General features: G+C 37.1%; 3 protein-coding genes across 3 annotated transcripts; 2 read left to right on the top strand and 1 right to left on the bottom strand.

The window, feature by feature from the left end:
* The first annotated feature begins 101 nt into the window (after positions 1 to 101).
* LOC116302188 (large ribosomal subunit protein mL62) lies at positions 102 to 3160 on the top strand. The gene is made up of 6 exons (XM_031711415.2): positions 102 to 275; positions 405 to 447; positions 594 to 653; positions 914 to 996; positions 1480 to 1649; positions 2883 to 3160. Exons 1-6 carry the CDS (start codon positions 150 to 152, stop codon positions 2962 to 2964), a joined length of 564 nt encoding a protein of 187 aa, XP_031567275.2. The 5' UTR covers positions 102 to 149; the 3' UTR covers positions 2965 to 3160.
* A 437-nt stretch (positions 3161 to 3597) lies between these two features.
* Positions 3598 to 14841, top strand: LOC116302197 (DNA-directed RNA polymerase III subunit RPC5). Its single transcript, XM_031711426.2, has 23 exons — positions 3598 to 3636; positions 3722 to 3772; positions 4110 to 4187; positions 4421 to 4539; positions 5132 to 5214; positions 5747 to 5857; positions 6070 to 6110; positions 6351 to 6470; positions 6854 to 6936; positions 7025 to 7069; positions 7726 to 7820; positions 8091 to 8211; positions 8612 to 8693; positions 9311 to 9370; positions 9960 to 9995; positions 10719 to 10786; positions 11348 to 11401; positions 11864 to 11928; positions 12281 to 12604; positions 13210 to 13304; positions 13547 to 13630; positions 13826 to 13951; positions 14200 to 14841. The coding sequence occupies exons 1-23, from the start codon at positions 3598 to 3600 to the stop codon at positions 14263 to 14265; spliced, it is 2046 nt and encodes a 681-aa protein (XP_031567286.2). The 3' UTR covers positions 14266 to 14841.
* Positions 14842 to 16035: 1194 nt separating this feature from the next.
* Positions 16036 to 18648, bottom strand: LOC116302198 (uncharacterized). Its single transcript, XM_031711427.2, has 2 exons — positions 18156 to 18648; positions 16036 to 17203 (listed from the first exon to the last, which is right to left on the bottom strand). Exons 1-2 carry the CDS (start codon positions 18586 to 18588, stop codon positions 16413 to 16415), a joined length of 1224 nt encoding a protein of 407 aa, XP_031567287.1. The 5' UTR covers positions 18589 to 18648; the 3' UTR covers positions 16036 to 16412.
* Between the last annotated feature and the right edge of the window lie 655 nt (positions 18649 to 19303).

A 19303-nucleotide genomic window follows, 5' to 3' on the forward strand; every position in this document is an offset into this window, starting at 1 on the left:
TTCTTACGGGAAAGATTAAAAGCAGACTTTGCCAGCAAGGGTATGACTGCGTCTTGATATAAATGTTTGGCTATTGGAGCCTCGTATGATTGGGATCCCTGTGTATCGTGATGCGTCCTGGGTAAATTTAATGGCGGTCAAAGTGGGTCATGATTCGGAGAGTTTTTAGTTCTTTCTCAGTTTTAAGACCAGAAGGCTCGGTATTATTCAGTAATAATCATTTCGATAAAGGAGAAAGGCTCTTTCATACCACAAGATATCTTAAAAAATCAGAGGTAAGGCGATAGACCCTTAAAATGATCTTTTTCATGGTGCTATAAAATTCGGTTAATTTATAGTAACCTAAGTTTAAAAATAAATAAAAAAAACTTTAGAAAATTCTTTTCCAACTTTTTGGTCTTTAGGATACTGGAGGATATTATAAATTTACAGGACCAGTTCCTCAAGGTATGTTTTGTTGCTACATTTATAAGGATTAACAACAGGATGACCCCCCCTCCCCCTAAAATTAAAATTGTGCAATGTTGTAAAAGAGGTTGTTTGTTTGACCTTAGTCTAGATCTTAGAGTTAAATATTTTCTCTTATATCCTAGATCGTCTAGATATTAAATTTGCTCGTAGCTCAGGCCCTGGGGGACAAAATGTTAACAAAGGTGAGCTAAACTGTGATTTTGGGCTGCCTGTGCTAACAGGCATCCCAACAAAAAGATTTCTTGATTTTCAAAAATATTACATAAGATTACAACTCAACATTTCTGAAGATAACACTTGTCAAAAACGTTCAAAGCTTTTAACAAAATTTTACTTTTGCCTATATATAATTTGAAAAAATTGTTAACTGTAAATTATTATGACATTTCTTGTTTTACATAAGATATACAAGCTTAGAAAGGTTTTTTCTTTCCATTTTTAGTCAACACAAAGGTTGAAATTCGTTTCCATGTTGAAACTGCAGAATGGATCCCAGCAGATGTAAGAACAAAGCTTCTACAAAGGGTAGGTAGACTAGGTGATATCTTTAGTGATACTGTATGTAGTACAGTATATTATTATTGAAAAAAAAACAGAAAATGTGTGTGTACTTTGTGCAGGTAAGAAGCACATGGAAATAATCAAAACACAAGATAAGTGTTATGAAATGTTTTGCTAATGAAGTTCTTTCTTCTCAATACTTCTTAAGTCTTTACCAATCCCAAGTGCTTTGTGTAACTGCACACAGTACAGCACAGCGAGCAAGCTTTTTATTAACAACTCTCAAAACTCCAATTTATGTAGGCTTAGCCTCATTTCCTGAGGCTGCATGGTTAAACAAAAGCAGAAATTAGAATAATAAAACAAGCAATTCCTGGATTCAAGGCTAAGCCAGCATACAGTGTATGCTGGAGTTTTAAGAGTCATCAATTATTTCTTCTATAAAATACAAACTAGAGAAGTCATAATTTTGGACAAGGATTATGAAATAGAAAGTTTTCTTTTCAGGAGAGAAACAGAATCAATAAAAATGGAGAGTTAGTCCTAACTTCAACAAAGTTTCGTTCTCAACAAAAGAATATTGAAGATGGAGTGTCAAAAATCTATACTTTGATCAAAGAGGCTTCTTTCGTACCCAAGGCAACCTCAACTGAACAAAAGCAACATGTTCAGAGATTGTAAGTACATAAAAAAATGAAATTAACTGACTGCACGGGCAGATCCAGAAAATTGGCAACCTTTAGATCCGAGGACGAGTACAAGATCAATACCTACAAGTAAGAGTTTTAATAGACCATTTCACAGATCCCGTTACTCAATCTCAGCCTTGTCAGCGTGTAATTATTCTTTAGAATTTGACTACAGTCCGCAGTAATGGAAGGAATTTACACATCAACGAACAATTGAAACACTTAAAAATTTCACAGGTTGTAGGCAATTTCTAAAGAATATATTACACGCTGAAGAGGCTGAGGTTGAGCTGCGGGATCTGTGAAATGGTCTATTGGTCCTGTACACATGGTTAACACTGAATTGTAGTTGATTTTCAATTTTTTTTAAATTCAAAGTTTCAATCTACATACCTGACACTACCACCACTATGAAATGATAGTGCCAATAACCTTTAAAAGTTAAAAACTCTTCCTCATACTCGTTGTCTGATCTAAAGGCCTCTAATCAAGGGGGATGTCCAAAATAAAAAAAAGTGGTGATATAGCGATGTCATCAATAATCCTGATCTGAATTATTTAATTCATTCTTAGATTCATTTTTATATTTAATCTTATGCAAATTAATCTTGAATCAGACTAAAGATTCAAGAAACAAATCATTAATGAAGAGAAGTCTATTAAACCAAAAATAACAACAGGTGGCTTGGGAGGTGTTTGGTGCACCTAGGGATACCTGCTTAAATTTTCTCTGGATCCACCCCTGGACTAATCTTGTAGGGAGGGTGCACAGGGAATGGAAATGGAACTATTGCACTATTGCAGAACCAAAAAGAAATATTGCAAAATCAAAAAAAAGAAAAAAATTGCAGAACTTAAAAAAAAAAGGAGCAATAATGGGTGAGTGATATGCAATTTTAAAGCACATGGAGATAGGTGAGCAGACCTTAAGCTTTAATGGGGGGTTGCACATGCACCCTGTGCTCCCCCTGATTATGGCCCTGAACTGTCTGGCTGACTGAGCATCTTGCTAACTGAGCAACTGACTAACTGATTCATTGAGTAACTGATTGTCAACAGTTATGAGTGAGACAGTGAGTGAGTGAGTGACAGATGGAATGACTGACTGAACAACTGAGCAACTGATTGACTGAATCAATGAATAAGGGATAGAATGACTGATTTCATACAGATTAGGCCTGATGTCAGTAACCTTTTCCCTTTTTTCCTTTTGGTTTATAGAGCAAGAAGATTCAATGAGAGACGGTTGGCAGAAAAGAAGTTCTCTTCAATGAAAAAGCAAGACAGAAGGGGAGATGATTAAGAAAAACAGAATCATTAGACTACCAAATTGTGGTCCACATATTCCATCAATAAAGCACAGAAACGATCTTCCATAGATAAATAATAATATTGTAAATAAACATGCTTTTGCACAAAATTCCAGTTTTAAAAGAAGCTGGAACAAGAATACATGCATCTATATTAAATTAAAAGGTTCTTACAAAAAAGTTGTATAATGTATAATGTTGTATTCTTTAAAAAAAGCCTAAGATTGTGTTTGACAAACTTCCTAGGACCATATGCATTTCCAGCTGATCTGAAACACAGTATAAATGCCATCACTGCAAAACTGAGGTGTTGTGAAGCCTAGAAAAATTACTGAGCAGCGGAAACTTAAACAAATGCCCGTCATTACATTAGAATATATAACCCATATAATCCACAATTTCAAAAGGAAAAATGATTTTGCAAATTTTCACGATTCTCCAAATATCATAACATAGCAGGCTGACACAAGCCATGTTGTGTGATTTTGCTGCAATGTGTGTCACCCCGATTCAAATTTGTTGCTTGCAATGTTGCATTCAATGTTGCACCGTGTGTTGATTCACTGGTTGGGCTACCTTTGCCAAGTACATGAAAGAACTGCGCATGCTCACTTCAAAAAGTCAAAATGGCAGATGAAGAGGACGAAGATCCAGTAGTTGCTGAGGTAAGTTATCAGCCGTTTTGAAAACCTTCCTCCTTCTAAACCTTCTTAAAGTCATTAATAACTATAAGTTCCTTCACATTTCTAGGTGGACGTCTTCTTAGCCAAGTCTTTAGCTGAAAATTTGTATATTTTTCAAGTAAGTTTATTTTTGTCAAATACCCCGTGTCTTGGTAAATAGGACAAGACTATATATTTTAATGCCCAATTCTATCTCTTTTGGAAAAAATAAACATAAATGCCAAAATTCTTATGACATAAGGAATTGCTTTCTTCTTCCGAAAAACTTTTCTTAGCTCTCAATTATGAATACTCTCTACTACACGCGGGTCGAACCACGAACGTTGTTCGAAAATTTCTTAAAACTTAGAATGCTTTAAGATAAGTAAAGCATAGCAATAAATATATTGTAAAATTAGTGGAGCGTTCATAGAATTGTCGTAGATACTCATTGATATATATATTTGAATTGACAGTATCCTGTAAGACCTGCAGAACTTTCGTATGATAATGTTCCTCATGTTGGAGCACGGATCAAACCAAGACAACAAAAGGTAGGCTACAGGATACTGAAGGAATGTAGCTAATGCTGTAAGGCTCAAGAGAGAAAAATCGATAGCAGGGCTTAAGACTGGTCAGTTGTCTGTCATGATGACTGGTTAGTTAGACAAATTAGTTTTAAATTAGTTTTAAGGGCATTTGATATTTTTCTCTTATTCTCTCTATCAAATTAGTTTCAGTTCAGTCACAACATCTTATTGATATTCATTATTTCTTCCAATTAAAGGTAGAAATAGAACTTGCAATTAATACAGCAAGCAGAAATTACTATCAACCAAGAGGAGAACAGATTGCAATAGACGTTAATGGAAGGGTCCCAGCTGATAGTGAAAGATACTATGAAAGGTAAGGTCAAATTCAAAAAACAAGCTCCAAAATGATCACTTCAGCCCTTGTAAAGATCATGTGTAAAGATCTATTGAATGCTCTGCTAATCAGGGCTTGAAATAGTGACCGGCCAATGACTATGTGACAGGCCAAATTTCAGGTTTGGCAGGTGAAAATAATGTTGCACTGCCGAATGAATAATAAAATAGCATGCAAAATTTTCCAGACTGACCTCCTTTTACCATGATCCTTTATCTATGTACTATGGCAGGCTACATTTTTTCCTTGGAGGAATATATGATATTTTGAGGACCATTTCTTTTCATCCAAGAACGCTATCAGTTGATATCCCAGTGAGCTAGATGGGAGGGGGGAAGGAGTTATTTAATTTTGTTTGATTCTGTATTTTTATTCCCTTTTTAATGTAATTTTTTTCACTGTACATCAGTTGTGAAGAAGATTATCATCTTGATATTTCTTCCTGTGAAAATGTAACAGATGAGGTTTTTGGACCAATAACAGTGTGCAAAAATTTATCATTGCCAGGTTATAATTTCTGATAGACCGATATTATGCATAACTAATAAAAATCCTCTTTCTTGGTCTTTAGTGAAAGAATGGACAAGCAAGTACTAGTGTCATCAAGAGCATCTGCTGAGGCAACTAGATATGCTGCAGGAGTACTCAGAGAAGGTTGGTTGTGATTGAAATAGAGGTTTTGCACCATCTTGTGCCCATCCCATAATAATGCTTGGGCTGTGAGTGATAGTTATGTCAGGGTTCGTGCTACTCCTTGAAATCCTTAAAAAGCTCTGGAATTCAAAATCCATTTTTAAGTGCACGTGAAAAGCCCTTGAAAATAGCAATGTTGCTGGATACTACTGGAATACTCCTCGAAAATGCAATGGTTACTTATTTATTATGATTATCTACTGTAACCTAATTTTTGTTGAAAATTCATTTATTACTTATGTGAATAAGATTGTTAACTTAAATGCTATTTTCCATCATTGAAAATAATGTATTGTTAAGAAGAAATTCACAAACAAAATTGACCCTTGATAATCGTAATTTTGGACCTTGAAAAGTCCTTAAAGTCCTTGAATTTTGTGTCGGAGATGTAGCACGAACCCTGTTATGTCCAGCCATCGAGCAGCCATTAGTTGTAGCCCTGCACAGTGTGACTTTCTGTAGGGTAACAGTGTGATTTATGAAATTGTTTCAGGTGAATTACACATCACACCTTTGCAAGGGGTACTACAACTTAGACCTAACTTTGAATACATGAACAAAGCTGAGACAAATGTAACACAAGCAGCCTCAACTCAGGATGAAGGTTTGTTAGTTGTTACGGATAATTGTTTTTGTGAGAACCATCCCTCCTTTAACCCCACTTTCATGGAAAGTTCCATGGAAGGCCAATTGACAGTTGTTGGCAAGAAAGTGAAAAAAACTTGAAAGTTTATCTATGCTCTGAAATAACCTCTGGGCTGATCATTAAGCGATTGATATTAAATATACTGTATTCCTTTACCATTTCATCAACAGATTCCCAGGATGAAGAAGAGGAGCCAGCCAAGGCTTTAACAGTAAGCAGATGAGCATAAGTATTGCATGAAGAAATTGTAATCTTACTTATGAAAAGCGCATGCGATCATTTTAACATGTAGCACGCTCTATATAAGCTATTAAATCATCATTATTATTAAGCACCATTTGGTTTTCACTTTTTTGCAAAACATTTATTTTTCTAGTATAAAAAATATATTGATATTATTTTATACATGTTATAGTATGAAAAACATATTGATAGTATTTTTATTTTACAGTTAAGATTTGCCAGACCAGAGTCAGACAAAGCTAAAGCACAGCGTTTATCTTCATATAAATACCTAGAACAGAAAGAAGCCGAAGAGGAATGGAAAAATCTACAGTATTATCAGCCACAAGTAAGACTTTTTTTTTCTATATTTGTTTATTTCTTTCCAGATCATATGTCGTTCCCTCCCATGAGCTCGTATGAAGTTGCTTCCCTTACTTACTGTCCCATCGTGTAGTTCCAGAAATTATCCATACCCACCCCACAGAGGAATTTGGAATTTCTGAAGGGTGGGGGGTCAGAGAAAGAACAAAAATTACAGAGTTTGTAAGGAAGAAAATTGGAATTTCTGGGGTAGGGGGGTGTCTTAAAAAAATATTCCTCCATGGGGGGGGGGGGGTATGGATAATTTTTGGAACTACACATTATATTTTAATTCTTGATTTCAAAAACTCGTTAAAAAATTTTTCATCAAAAATCTGAAAATCAACATTTTCATAACTTTCATCTTAGCATTCAATGGCAAGTTTGGACAGAGAAAAACTTTTCTGTGCTGATTGTAATGTTGAGGCTCCAGAAATAACTCTTTCTTCTAAGTAAGTGGAATCCTTCATGATGTGTGTTTTTTTTTTAAATTTTAGTATGAAAAGCTTTGTTATTCATTAGTGCTTTTATTTTTTCTAGAGAATATTTAGAATCTTTGATGCCTTCATCAACAAAACAAGAAAGGTTGGTGCTTTTGTTTAATCTTTTTTTAGCTTTTTTTACATTACATTTTACAAATTGTACTGCACAAATAATCACATGTAATAGCAGAACATGTATATACATGTACACACAGAATGTCTGTACCAGTATTTGTGATAAGCTAGATTGCATGTCATCTTAGAGACCGGTTTGAATTGAAAATTCCTTCAATTATTATTGTCAGTTTAACTAACTACAATGGATTGTTAGTTGGTGCTTTTAAGACTTTCATGTGGTGAAGACATACTTAACACTTATTGACTGGGACTAAGGGAAACCATGTGTTTTATGGTCCAGAGATGGTGAGGGACCATGAAACAAACTGCTTTCCTGAGGTTCCTGTCAATATTTTTTTGAGTGTTATATACCAAGTGTCAAAGACCACAAAGCAATATTATTTTGTGCTTTGATTTTTCAATTATTCATTTTTGGAAAACTTAGAAAACTTACATTTTTTGGGAAATCACTTCCAGTATTGTTATTACCAGTCAACAACATGTTGTTGCCTGCTCAGAGCCGTTGCTTGGGAAACAAAGAAATTTGTTCACATTCATACCCTTTCTCTCAATCAGAGTACAAAAAATGGACTTTGTAATATTTAAGCTTTCTTTAATGCATTGTTTCTTCAATACTATCAGTACATTACCATCCAAGATGCCAAGGAATGTTCTTTCCATGACCCAGCTTAGAACCATGGATTTACCAGACCAGGTCAAAGCTCTTCTAAGAAATGGTGAGCAAGCATATAATTGATATGTGATCAATGTCATTTTCAAAACCTTTTTCAAAATACTTTTTTACCCTTATGAAGTACTTTCAATTTCAAGATATGAAGCATCTCAAAATTTGTTTGCCGTCCAGCAGGGCCTAAGTTCCCAAGGGAACTTTGGCTGAATTGATTCGTTAGCAAAGTGAAATATATGCATGTGGCTGTTTGTTACAAATGGCTTATTAAAGCCATGCAAGTTCCCAGTTCAAATATAGTTTTGCTTATTTTTTACAGCAAAAGTCATGAGTTTCTCTCAGCTGTGTACATTATTATCTCCTGTTGGCAAGGAAGCTGCTGTGTTAAAATGTGTACAGCAGTTCGGGGTCCTTGTTCAGGGCTGCTGGCTAGTAAAAAGGTGAGATAAATCACTTTGTAGATTAATGTGATTAAGAGGGACTGAGGGCAAGCCAGGGAGGTTTTGCTCTTCACAACCTCTATTCCCAACCCACCCTCCATCCTATATCACACAGGGATCCCAAGCACCTTAAGAAGTAAGGGAATAGTGATGCCTCTTAAAAATCTATACTGCTGTAGCAGGATTGTTCAAAGGGGTGGTTTAGAATTTTGAGTTCAAGAGATGGTTTACCTCGGAGACAATAATGGTAATGGATTTGCTAGATGAAAACATTTCTTAACAGGGAGGGGATATAGATAGATAGCAATTGAACATTCTACAGATCTGGCTCAAATACTAATTGAAACACCTATCTTGAGAAGAAAATTTCTTGATGTCATAAATAAATCTTTGATTTCAGTGAGATTTTATATCCAGAGAAAAGTGTTAGTCCTAATAGTGGTATTCCTTCAGAAATACTATGTAGAGGCAGAGATTACATTGTAAGTACTGTTTTGAACTAGACTGTGCTTTGTGAAGGTACATTTTTCATTGGAGGGGGAGGGGGGGTGGGGCTTCAGAAGGGAGGGTCATCAGTAAAGATACTACCTTTTTTGGAAGGTCAAACCTTTTTAATTTTTAAATGAAAATTAAAATGAAAGCTTTTCGTTGTTGACCTAATAGGAGGTTCATGAATGTCTTACTGGATGAAATGGGGAAAGAAACAACCATTTCTAAAAAGATAACTACAAATCCCCCACCCCTCCCTCCAATGAAAAACTTACCTTCTCTTATTCTCCTGGCAATTCCTTTTGCTTTCAATAATTTGCTAAGAGTGACATGTAAGGGTTTTTACTGAAAAATGTGTGGCCCTCCAACTCTGGGGTCTCAGGTTCAATTTACTGGACTTGGCATCACTTCTAGGCCATTGCTAGGACCTTGAAAGGGGAGATTCGTTTTTCTACCAATCCTAGTCATGCCATTTCTTGATAAACATTTTTAATGCATTATTGGAACTTGTTGCATTTTTTTGTATAGAGGAGGGGGGAGGGGGGTCATTCAAACCATCTAACCACCACTAGCGGCAGGCCTGACTTCTTTGTTTGCTTCTTTGTTTTAGATGTGGAGATTTACACACAGTCGAGTTGTGGTTAGAAAAGATATAGCAACAGTTACAAAAGTAAGTCAAATATTATTTTTAAAATCTGTCTTACCACATTTGTCTTGAAATATATGTAATACACAGGGCTTAAAATAACAGCTACTTGGATGTCTGACACGGTGACCTGCCAAAAAAGATTTTTAGCTGGATATGCAGGCTTCCAGGCCAGACAAAAAAACCTAACATAAAAAAATAAAACAATTATTAATTTTATTGATTTCAATCATAGATTTAATGCAAATTAATTTTGTTTTAAAGACAGAAATGCATGTTAAAATGGGTTGTAGATCAGTATATACATTTAACAAACAAAATATCCATACAAAAACTACATGCAAATATGAACCATAGACACCGTCCAATTTTATTCTGCTGAGCATAAAGAACATGATCAGCTTTGCAAGATCTCACAAAGGGGGATGCAATGGAACCACCCCTGGATTTGCTATTGTGTTATTTTTTTTTCCTTATTCGTTATTCACAATTTGGTAATGGACCAAATGGACCAAAGACCAGTTATACCATAGCATACCATGTTATAAATCAATCGTAATGATGAAACGAAAGCAATATTTGTGTTCTTTGCTGATGATCACTTTTGTTCCAGCTTCCTAATGATGACATAAAAGAAATCTTAGAACAAGTAAGTCGCCATACCCACATTATTTGCTATTCCCATTTTTTGTTCATCCATTCATTTCCATTCATCCAGCTATCCATTCTCCTACTCATCTATCCATCCACCATCAATTATTCATTCATCCCTCAGTCCATATCCATCCATCCATCCATCCATTTATTCATCCATCCATTCTTCCATCCATCCATCCATCCATCCATTTATTCATCCATCCATCCATTTATTCATCCATCCATTCTTCCATCCATCCATCCATCCATCCATTTATTCATCCATCCATTCTTCCATCTATCCATTTTTCCATCCATCCATCCATCCATTTATTCATCCATCCATTCTTCCATCCATCCATCCATCTTTTTATTCATTTATTCATTTTTTTATTTATGTCTGTTGAATTTGTAATAATCATTTAAAGTTTTTTCTTGGTCTTTCATGTTGCTGATACACGTGCTTAGTTACAGTGAGAACATTCGAGCCGTAAACTCTTGAGTTATTTGTCACTCAATAAAAATGAATACTGTAAATCAGCCCTTGTGAATCAATTGGGAACAAGACTTATCACTCGGTGTATTTGAACTTAATGTTTAATTTTAGAGGGTTTGAAACAGTACCAAGCTCTTTAAATAAAAACTTGAAAAAACTTGAAGTGTTCAGGCTTCGAGTGACCTCACTGTAATCGAAGGCACAAAATCAAATAACTCTTACTTCACTTTCTTTCCTCAGATGGCACGAATGAGAGTAGCACAAGGATGGGAGTTTATTCTCCCTTGTGATACAGAATTTATACATAAGTAATACTTTTAATACATCCTTATTTTCCTGCATCCTTGGAAACCCAGAGGTCAAATTCTGTTGCTCGTTTTTACCAGAAAAAGATATTCTAATGGGCCGTTTACATGATACAGGAATGAGTTCGTTCCGGGACGAGAATGAAATGTCATACCGCGTTTGCATGAGAAAAACTCACAGAAGGAGTTCAATCTTGAAATGTCTGATACACATGCGTCACTCGTTTAAGTCTCCCCAGAGAGCGGCTTCATTCCCGACGAACGAGCGTTTTGAAACGGGATGAAAATTGGGGTGAACTCATTCCAGAATGAAAATTTGCTCTGGTATAATGTAAATAAATACAAAAACAAAATGGCAACCGGGATGAACCTATTCCGGAACAAAACTCATTCCTGTATCATATGACCCCTAAGTGTTTTTCTTTCTTTCTGGAAGCAAGAAAGAAGTGAACGAATTTTACCCCTTGGTTCCCGAGGTTGTATTTTCCTGAAGTCGTTGTTTCATACTTTTTTGCTCTATTTGTTGTTTGGTTTATTAATCAGTTTGATTGACTTTATCTTTAGGCACCCAGACGTTGTAAAACAGCAAAATATTTTTTGGGAAAACAAAAAAGAGCTGTAAGTAAGAATTGTGCTTTAGTGCTCAAACAGATTTATGTAGTGTTGCTGGTGCAATGATGAGGTCGGTGACGTTCATAGTAAATTTATACCATGGGATAGACAACATCCATTGAACCAAACACTTTGCATGAGATTGCTGTTTATCCAATCAAATTGCTTGTACACGGAACCATCTCGTTCACAGAAATGCGCGTGTGTTTTTCACAGTCCTAGACCGGGGAGGGGCTATAGACTCCAGACCTCCCTCTCCATGTTCTCTGGTAGTAGAAGTAAGCAACAACTCCCCGCCTTATTAAAGTGAAAATTATGGTTTTGAGTTTTGTGATGGTATAAATGATGTTGATAAAGATTATGACGAACATGTGATGGTAATGACTGTGATGACGTTTTTGAGGACATTGGCGATGTGTGGTGATGATTATGGTAGTAAAGATAATGATTATCGTTATTTTTTTTAAGGCTGGCTTCTCAGCTCAACCTAAATAAAATACATGAAAAGGATCATAAAAAATCTACAGGTTCAGGTAATCCTCCCTAAAGCAAATAGCAAACCCCTGTCTAAGGGTCCGTAACATCCGATTACCCTTACTATAATGCAACTTAGGATCTTTTTAAAGGCTCGGACAGGGGATTCAGTGCTATACGTATCGTCTAGGTCCAAAATTACTTCTGGAGTTCCACGGGGCTCTATATTGGGACCAATTATCTTTGTTATACAATATTTATGAGTGGTTTGACTGAAGTTGTTAGAACTTTTAAAACAGCATCTTTATCGAATAGACAAAATAGTTATAGATTTCATATATTTTTTTCTTTTTTCTTTTTGTGATTGTTCTTTCTATTTTTGAATTTTTTGTTTTGTTATCTATCCCCAAGATTCTTCTCATGGACCTGAAATCAAGAAAACTTCTAAAAATCCCAAAACCACAGCCAATCACGTTGTCAAAGAGGAAACAACCTCAGATATGAATGGAAATGCTACTGAAATAACCAGAAGTGTTTCTCCAATGGAGGTTGATTGTAAAGAGGTAAATTTAGACGAGCAGATGGATGGATTGTCAACCAGTGCGCCGCTGTCAGAAGACAGCGAATTCTTCGAGGAAGCCTTTAAGAAATTACAGGATTTCGTTTGTGAAAAACTTCATACAACGGTGCTGAGTTTTAAAGAATTTAAAAGGCTTTTGTTACTAAGACAGACAGGTAAGACGTAATTGGGTTGGGTTGGGTTGGGTTGGGGTAAGATTGGTTGGGGTGGAATGGGGGGGGGGGGGGAGGGGGATGGTGCATATTAACACACCATTCATGAGGCCCCTTAACATACTTTCAGTTCGACCGTGTTGAGCTTTGCCACTGCTGTGCTTTGCGGTGGTGATTAGCGATAACAATTTCATTCTAACAAATTCTTGAATCTCCCCCCTTTAAAAGCAGCATCATCATCATCTTCATAACTCATCGCGCCAGGAGTTGCCGAGGCGTTCACAATATTAGTCCAACCCGATCTGCACAGCGCCTCCATTTTAGCCACTCCTAGAAGCACTTGCATTTAAACGCTCAAGCAGAACGGTTTTACCTAACAGCTCCAAACCCAAAATACCGTCCAATGGACCTTTATCAAAAATAACTTGGATGCCAGGCTAATATGAATATACAAAAGATATCACACTTTTTCTCGATGGAATTTGTGACTTTTGTATTTCCATGTTAATCTGACTGTTAGCCTGGAATTCAAGACAATTTTTCGAAAGGTCCATTGGCACGAGGATGAGTAGTGTATTTTACAGTTGTTCTTTTGATTTTTCCAACAGCTTGTGAGCCAGGCGATGTGTTGTGTTCAGGAGTATCAGATGCGCTTCTCGAAGATGTTATATCTTCGACAGGCGCACAAGAAATTCAAATAAAGGTACTTGAATTTTCATAGATTTTTAACTCACTGAAGTCCATATAAGTGTAAGAGTCAAAACACAGATAATGAAGAAGATGATTAATTTTTCGCAAAAAGGGAAATCGCTATGGAATTTGTTTAAAAAATAGACTGCTGTAGACATCGTTTTCACGGGCCTTCACAGCTCGGTACCAATCCATTGTAATAAAGCAAGATTAATTTTTTTACACGCACTGAGTATGGTGCTCTTGATCTTTCAGTGGCCTACGTCTTCTCTAAATAAAGACATTCAATCAAGAAGATTCTTTGCTTTCAGGAAAGTAGGCGATAATTCTATGGATAAGGTATGATACTCTAGAGAATGACACGTGGTCTGAAATAGCAAAACATTACTTCCAAGCTAATGAAGGATCTATTGGAGCAATGATCTTTTAAATTTAATTTCAGAAACAAAATGTTGTTCTGTTTTGAAGGGGGCCCAAATTGCAGTGTAAAGTTAATGTCAGTACTGATGTATCCTTTATTGACGTCTTTTGCAGTTCAGAGAGATTTTGCTCGATATGTTTGCATCTCATCATAGCATTAAAAAAGCAGATTTCCAAGCCAGAGCTTTAGAAATAACAAAGACAGAACCAGCTAAAAAGGTGTGGGCTACGTTACAACAGGTAAGGATATGAATCGTGTATTAAATATCAAAAGTCTGTTTTTCCCGCGCTTTTTTTCAACCCCCCCCCCCCCCCCCCCCACTCCATTTTACTGATAAAAATTTTTCCGATCCCCCTAAATTTCACCTGCCCCCTTCTCTGCCATACATTATGAACGCAGCCTTAAATGCCTTCACTCTACTAGACTGAAGTCACTGGCTATTTTCTATTCTTTCGATTCTACTGAAATTCTGAAATTATCTTTACAGGATCTGCTCGAGAAAGGAAAGCATCCCACATATTATCTTCGAGGTACTTCAGCGGTGTTGTCATGACAATAGACTTTGAATGACAGGTACCGTCATTTATGATCTCCAAGATTTCTTGGATGTTAAGCGCCACGAAAAGCAGATTCAGATCGGCATAAACACCAAGGAACGATTGCGTGTTCGTCGTGCAGTCGAGGTTAGGGTTGAAAAGGAAAGAAAGACTGGAACATTGAAATAGAGGCTGCTTCCTTCTTTACTTCATTTTCCTTTCCTTTTCTCTTTTTCTCAATCTCTCTCTTTCTTTCTCCCTTCCTTCCATCCATCCATCCTTCCTTCCATCCTTCCTTCCTTCCTTCCTTCCTTCCTTCTTACCTTTCTTTTTCATGTTCTTGTTTTGTTTTTACACGTAGTGAGTTTTTACATTAGCTTATCAGCAGCTTTGCAATGAACTAATGAGTGGCATACTTTTACACCTAAATATAATCATCTACGCAAAGCCGGAAAACACACTTTGAATGAGACCTGCAAAGCATTGCCTTTAAATGTAGCGATTTTAAACATCTCTCTGCTACGTGACTTGCAAATGTAAATTACCACTTTTCCAAAGCCCAATTATAAATAAATATTACGACATAGACATCACAGATACAGTATTGAATGATGTTGACACCAAGTATTTTCTACTACATTCATTATTTTTTCGTTATTGCCGTAGAAGAAATTTCGTTTTGACCAGAAAATCATTTATTAGCATATGCGGTTCTCCACTTTCGCAATGCATTTGGAGTGAGATGGCCCTGGGGACGAGGTTGGCATTAGGTGCCTAACCCAAGTCACTCGTGGTCGAGACGAGTTCACGGAGAACGTTTCCAAATGAGCTTCTATATAATCCAGTTAAAAGGGGTCGATATATATACCCAACTCTCGCCTTGCGGACACTCCGATATTATGGACACCTCACTATTACGGACATGAGGAGCAAATTCCCCTGCAAAAGTACTGACAAAGAGTTCGTTATCACGGACACCAAGTGATGGTCCCAAGGGTGTCCGCTGTAGCGGTTCGTGCCGCATTTCATTAAAGACTTATAAAATATCAAAGTGTAGAAATTGATTCTCGCTTTACTGCGACGAGCACGCTTCGAGACCACAAACAGCCTATATATACGTCCAACATTTATTTACACTTTGTATTATTTAAGTAGCTAACTTTTTTCAGTGCAGTTGGGTTGTGGGCGCTGTGTAGTTGGTTTAACCCCCAGACTCACCATTGTATGTGAATAAGGTTGCTTGTTGATTCTCTACTGTGCTTCGAGGGATTTTCTCCGGTTTTCCTCCCTCCGCAAAAATCGAATTTATCATGGAGTACGTAAGTGAGTAAGTAAAGACTTTATTTAAAGAGAGTAACAAGAAAAAGTGCTTACACTTATAAACGAGTGACCCTCGCCTTAAGTATTAAACTACATTACAATATAAAACTATAAAACTAGACTTTATAGTTTAAAGAGGGTAACACGAAAAAGTGCTTACACTTATAAACAAGTGACCCTCGCCTTAAGTATTAAACTACATTACAATATAAAACTATAAAACTAGACTTTATAGTTTAAAGAGGGTAAAACACAAACTGTAAAACTGTAGATAGATATACAAAATAGAAAAATAGCCAATCCCATATACACCTAATTGCGGGAAGGTTGTCACACAAAAAAGGGCATCCGCAGTCCAGCGGGATAGGAATAAGTCAAAAAACAAAAATGGATCACTAACTCTTTCTTTTGTCTCTCAATTCACCCCCCCCCCCCCCCCACCCCCTTCACCAAACCACCAACCCTCCTCCCCATGACAACGTCTCCGCAACCAGGTGTAAATAAATTACAATAAAAACAAATAATATCAGGGGAGGATCCAGGGTAGGGGTGCAGGGGATGCGCATGCCCCTCCCTGGTTACACTGTGCCCCTACTTCGAAGATAACCAATTTTGGTTTTTTTATAGCCTAGCTGAGTAGCTCATCCATTTAAAATGCAGCATTGATGATAAACCGCTAGTTGGATTTGACTAATAAGTGTTATTTTAAAACAAGGATGGTTTATTTCAGTTTTTTTAAAAAGTCTTGACTTTAAAATCTAGACAGGCCATCTACCTTATTGAGTCTAGTTACATTTGTAAGTAACTCAGTGGTGTTTCTGCAGTTTGGTAGTTTGTGCTCCATTCAGCATACTTTGTGTCTTGCCAAACAGAATTGACCCAGCAATAAGTTATAAGTGCAGTGCTCTCTCAGATGTTTTTCCGTGACGATTCCCAGAATTCCTGCAGCAACCCGACCCAGTGAAAGTCCAACCTCTACAAAACCCATTGCTGTGCCATTATCCTTTGGACAAGGAAATGACGTCGCTGCATCCATCAAAGAATAAATCAGAGATAACCCGTATACAACACCCTGGGTAAAACTTAACACCAACACAGGTATGACGCTAGGGAGGAAACGAAACCATGATGCGAAAATGAAGAAAAGGAAATGGCTAACATTCAGCAAAACTAGAAGCCATATCTTACGGATCCTTAAGACATCGATCCATTCTGGGCATAAATACGAGACTAGAAGACTTGCACCGCCCGCCCAAATTCCAGTATCACTCAAGAGCCTGTAGTACAAAAAGTGGTCACGAGGCTGAAATGGCGAAGAGGGGAACGTGAGGGTTGTCAGGACAGCGACCATTGACAAATGTAGGCAAAAATTGGACAAAAAGGTGTACGAGACGAAGGGAAATACTTTGAACAGAAACTCTAGTTTTTGTGTTAAGATTGATGTTGAAGTTGCTGTAGGCTTGTAGGAATGTTCAACAGTAAAATCTACTTCCAAGGGTTGGTATTGGCTTGTACTAAGGTGATCTTTCAAGGGAGTTTTGTCTAACAAAGCGTAAACAACAAGCGGGAAGAAACATATCGGGATGCAAGAAGCTATAGCGATACGTGGGTTAACACGCAGCCAGGTTGTTAATCCTGCAATTTGGAGGGAAAATATCAATAAAAATGGATAAATTGCTTATAATATAAAGTGAAGTAATTCCCCAGTCCCTATTTATACATGGACTTGCGGCTGCTAGAGGCCCTTTCTTATTCCGGTTCAGTTCGTCCCCGTTAAGCTGCGCCACTATACTAACCTTTGCGCTGACGATTAGCGATAACAATATTTTGGTATTATGAAGGAATGACCCCTGGTTTCCCAAGGAGCGAAATCTTTCAATCTCTCCCCATTTCAAACTATCGTACATTGAATCAAAATTGTTTCATGTCTTTTTTCTAAGCTCTTTTTTGATCTACAGCCGTGATTGGCATTACCGTCATTTGCATTGCTACGCGGCCACCCCAGACAAAAATCGCGACGTGCACTTTGCAATAGACTGCCGTCAATCAAACACGTTGTCGTCATTTACACGCATGTGATTCAAAAGGCGCCAAAACTTGTCGATTGTTTACAAGTATTATGAGCCACACTCACCGGGCCTACCGGGCCGATCCAAACGCGTGTAAATGAGTCGACCTGTTTGATTGACGGCAGTCTATTGCAAAGTGCACGTTGCGATTTTTGTCTGGGGTGGCCGCGTAGCAATGCAAAATGGCGGTAATTTCAGCTAGATATCCGCTTTGGAGTAAAAATAGACTTGGCGCGAAGGAAACAAGAAGTTGAGCGAGGCTGCTATTCTCGTTTCCAGGGCGGGAGGAGAGATTCTCTCCAGCACTGCTCGCTTCCTTCGCGCCATTTCCCTCGGAAAGTGCACTATTTGAATCCAAGTTGGCAAAGGAAAACAATTGCAGCAAGTCTGGGTAAAAACTGATTTAATTTTCTACATGACTACCGGACCGTCAATTGTGCAGGACAAATGACTCTAAAATTTTCATAAATAAAATGCAATGAATTTTGGGCCTGAGATTTAGACCGACATATACGTACCCATGTATCCAATTGACGTCAAAAATGTCGAAAAGTTGATACCATATTGATAGGCAGAAGCGAGAAGTTCCGCTTTTTCGTAATAGGCAAGCATCCTCACGCAGGCGATTCTATTAAAACCATTAGAAAGACCAAGAAGCCCAACTCCAACGATTCTGACACGAATATCATCAACAGCCACTATCAGAACAACCGATCCACTCAGTAATGCAGTGAGGAAAACAAACGAAGAAGTAAAATATATTCTCCTCACGATTGAAGGACTGAGGCATTTGCTTAACATATCTGCAAATGAGAAAGAAATGAGAATAACGGTTGACGACAAAAGGACCCCGCACAGAATGTCTTCGACAGCTATCCATGTTATGACCATTGGAGGAATTGTCGTCCAAACTCCCAGTAAAAGGAAATAAAATATCGTACAGGTCTTCATTTGTTTATCGCGATCGGCACTCCTTAATGACACTCGGTGCGAAGAAGGGAGAGACTACTTACTAAGCAGTTGATGTTATGTCTTCATAAAAAAACAATAAATTAGCTGATTGTTTTCAGACTGATAAATGGTTAACCCGATGATCCGTGAAACACGTTTTAAGAGACAAGAGATATTTTGTGATTAATTCACTGAGGTCAAATGAATGAACATTTTGATTCCAATGGGTGAAATTTACTGGAGAGCAAACAAACTTTCTATACAACCTGTTTTGAGAGATCGTAATAAGACTGCATTTCGTAGCACTGCATTTCGTAGCATAATCCATGACCATGCCAGAATTAAGCATAGTTGAAACTAATGCTTATATATGAATATATCGTAAATGTATAGAAAAGATTACAAGGAACATTTCTAACATAAAACTCTCAAGAATAATCCTAAAATAACTGAGCAAAGGGGTAGAAAACTGTGTAGGGCGTAACCAGATGTACAAATGCTAATGGAAGGAGCTAAGGGGTTCGCTTGTAAATGCATACCAATATCTAAACTTGTGCGTGATGGTTAGAGCGTACGCACTAAACCTGTGAATAATATTTAGTACTAATTAGTAGTATTTCATAGAGCCGTGACCACAGTAAATCCGTGAAACACTAATTACTAAATAGTACAAAATAGTGCTAGTTAAACAATAGAAAACAATGGAATTTGCATG

Source organism: Actinia tenebrosa, unplaced genomic scaffold (assembly GCF_029948245.1).
Source record: "Actinia tenebrosa isolate PJP-AT-01 unplaced genomic scaffold, QUT_ActTen_1.0 PGA_scaffold17__23_contigs__length_9995812, whole genome shotgun sequence".
NCBI classification, from domain to species: Eukaryota; Metazoa; Cnidaria; class Anthozoa; order Actiniaria; family Actiniidae; genus Actinia; species Actinia tenebrosa.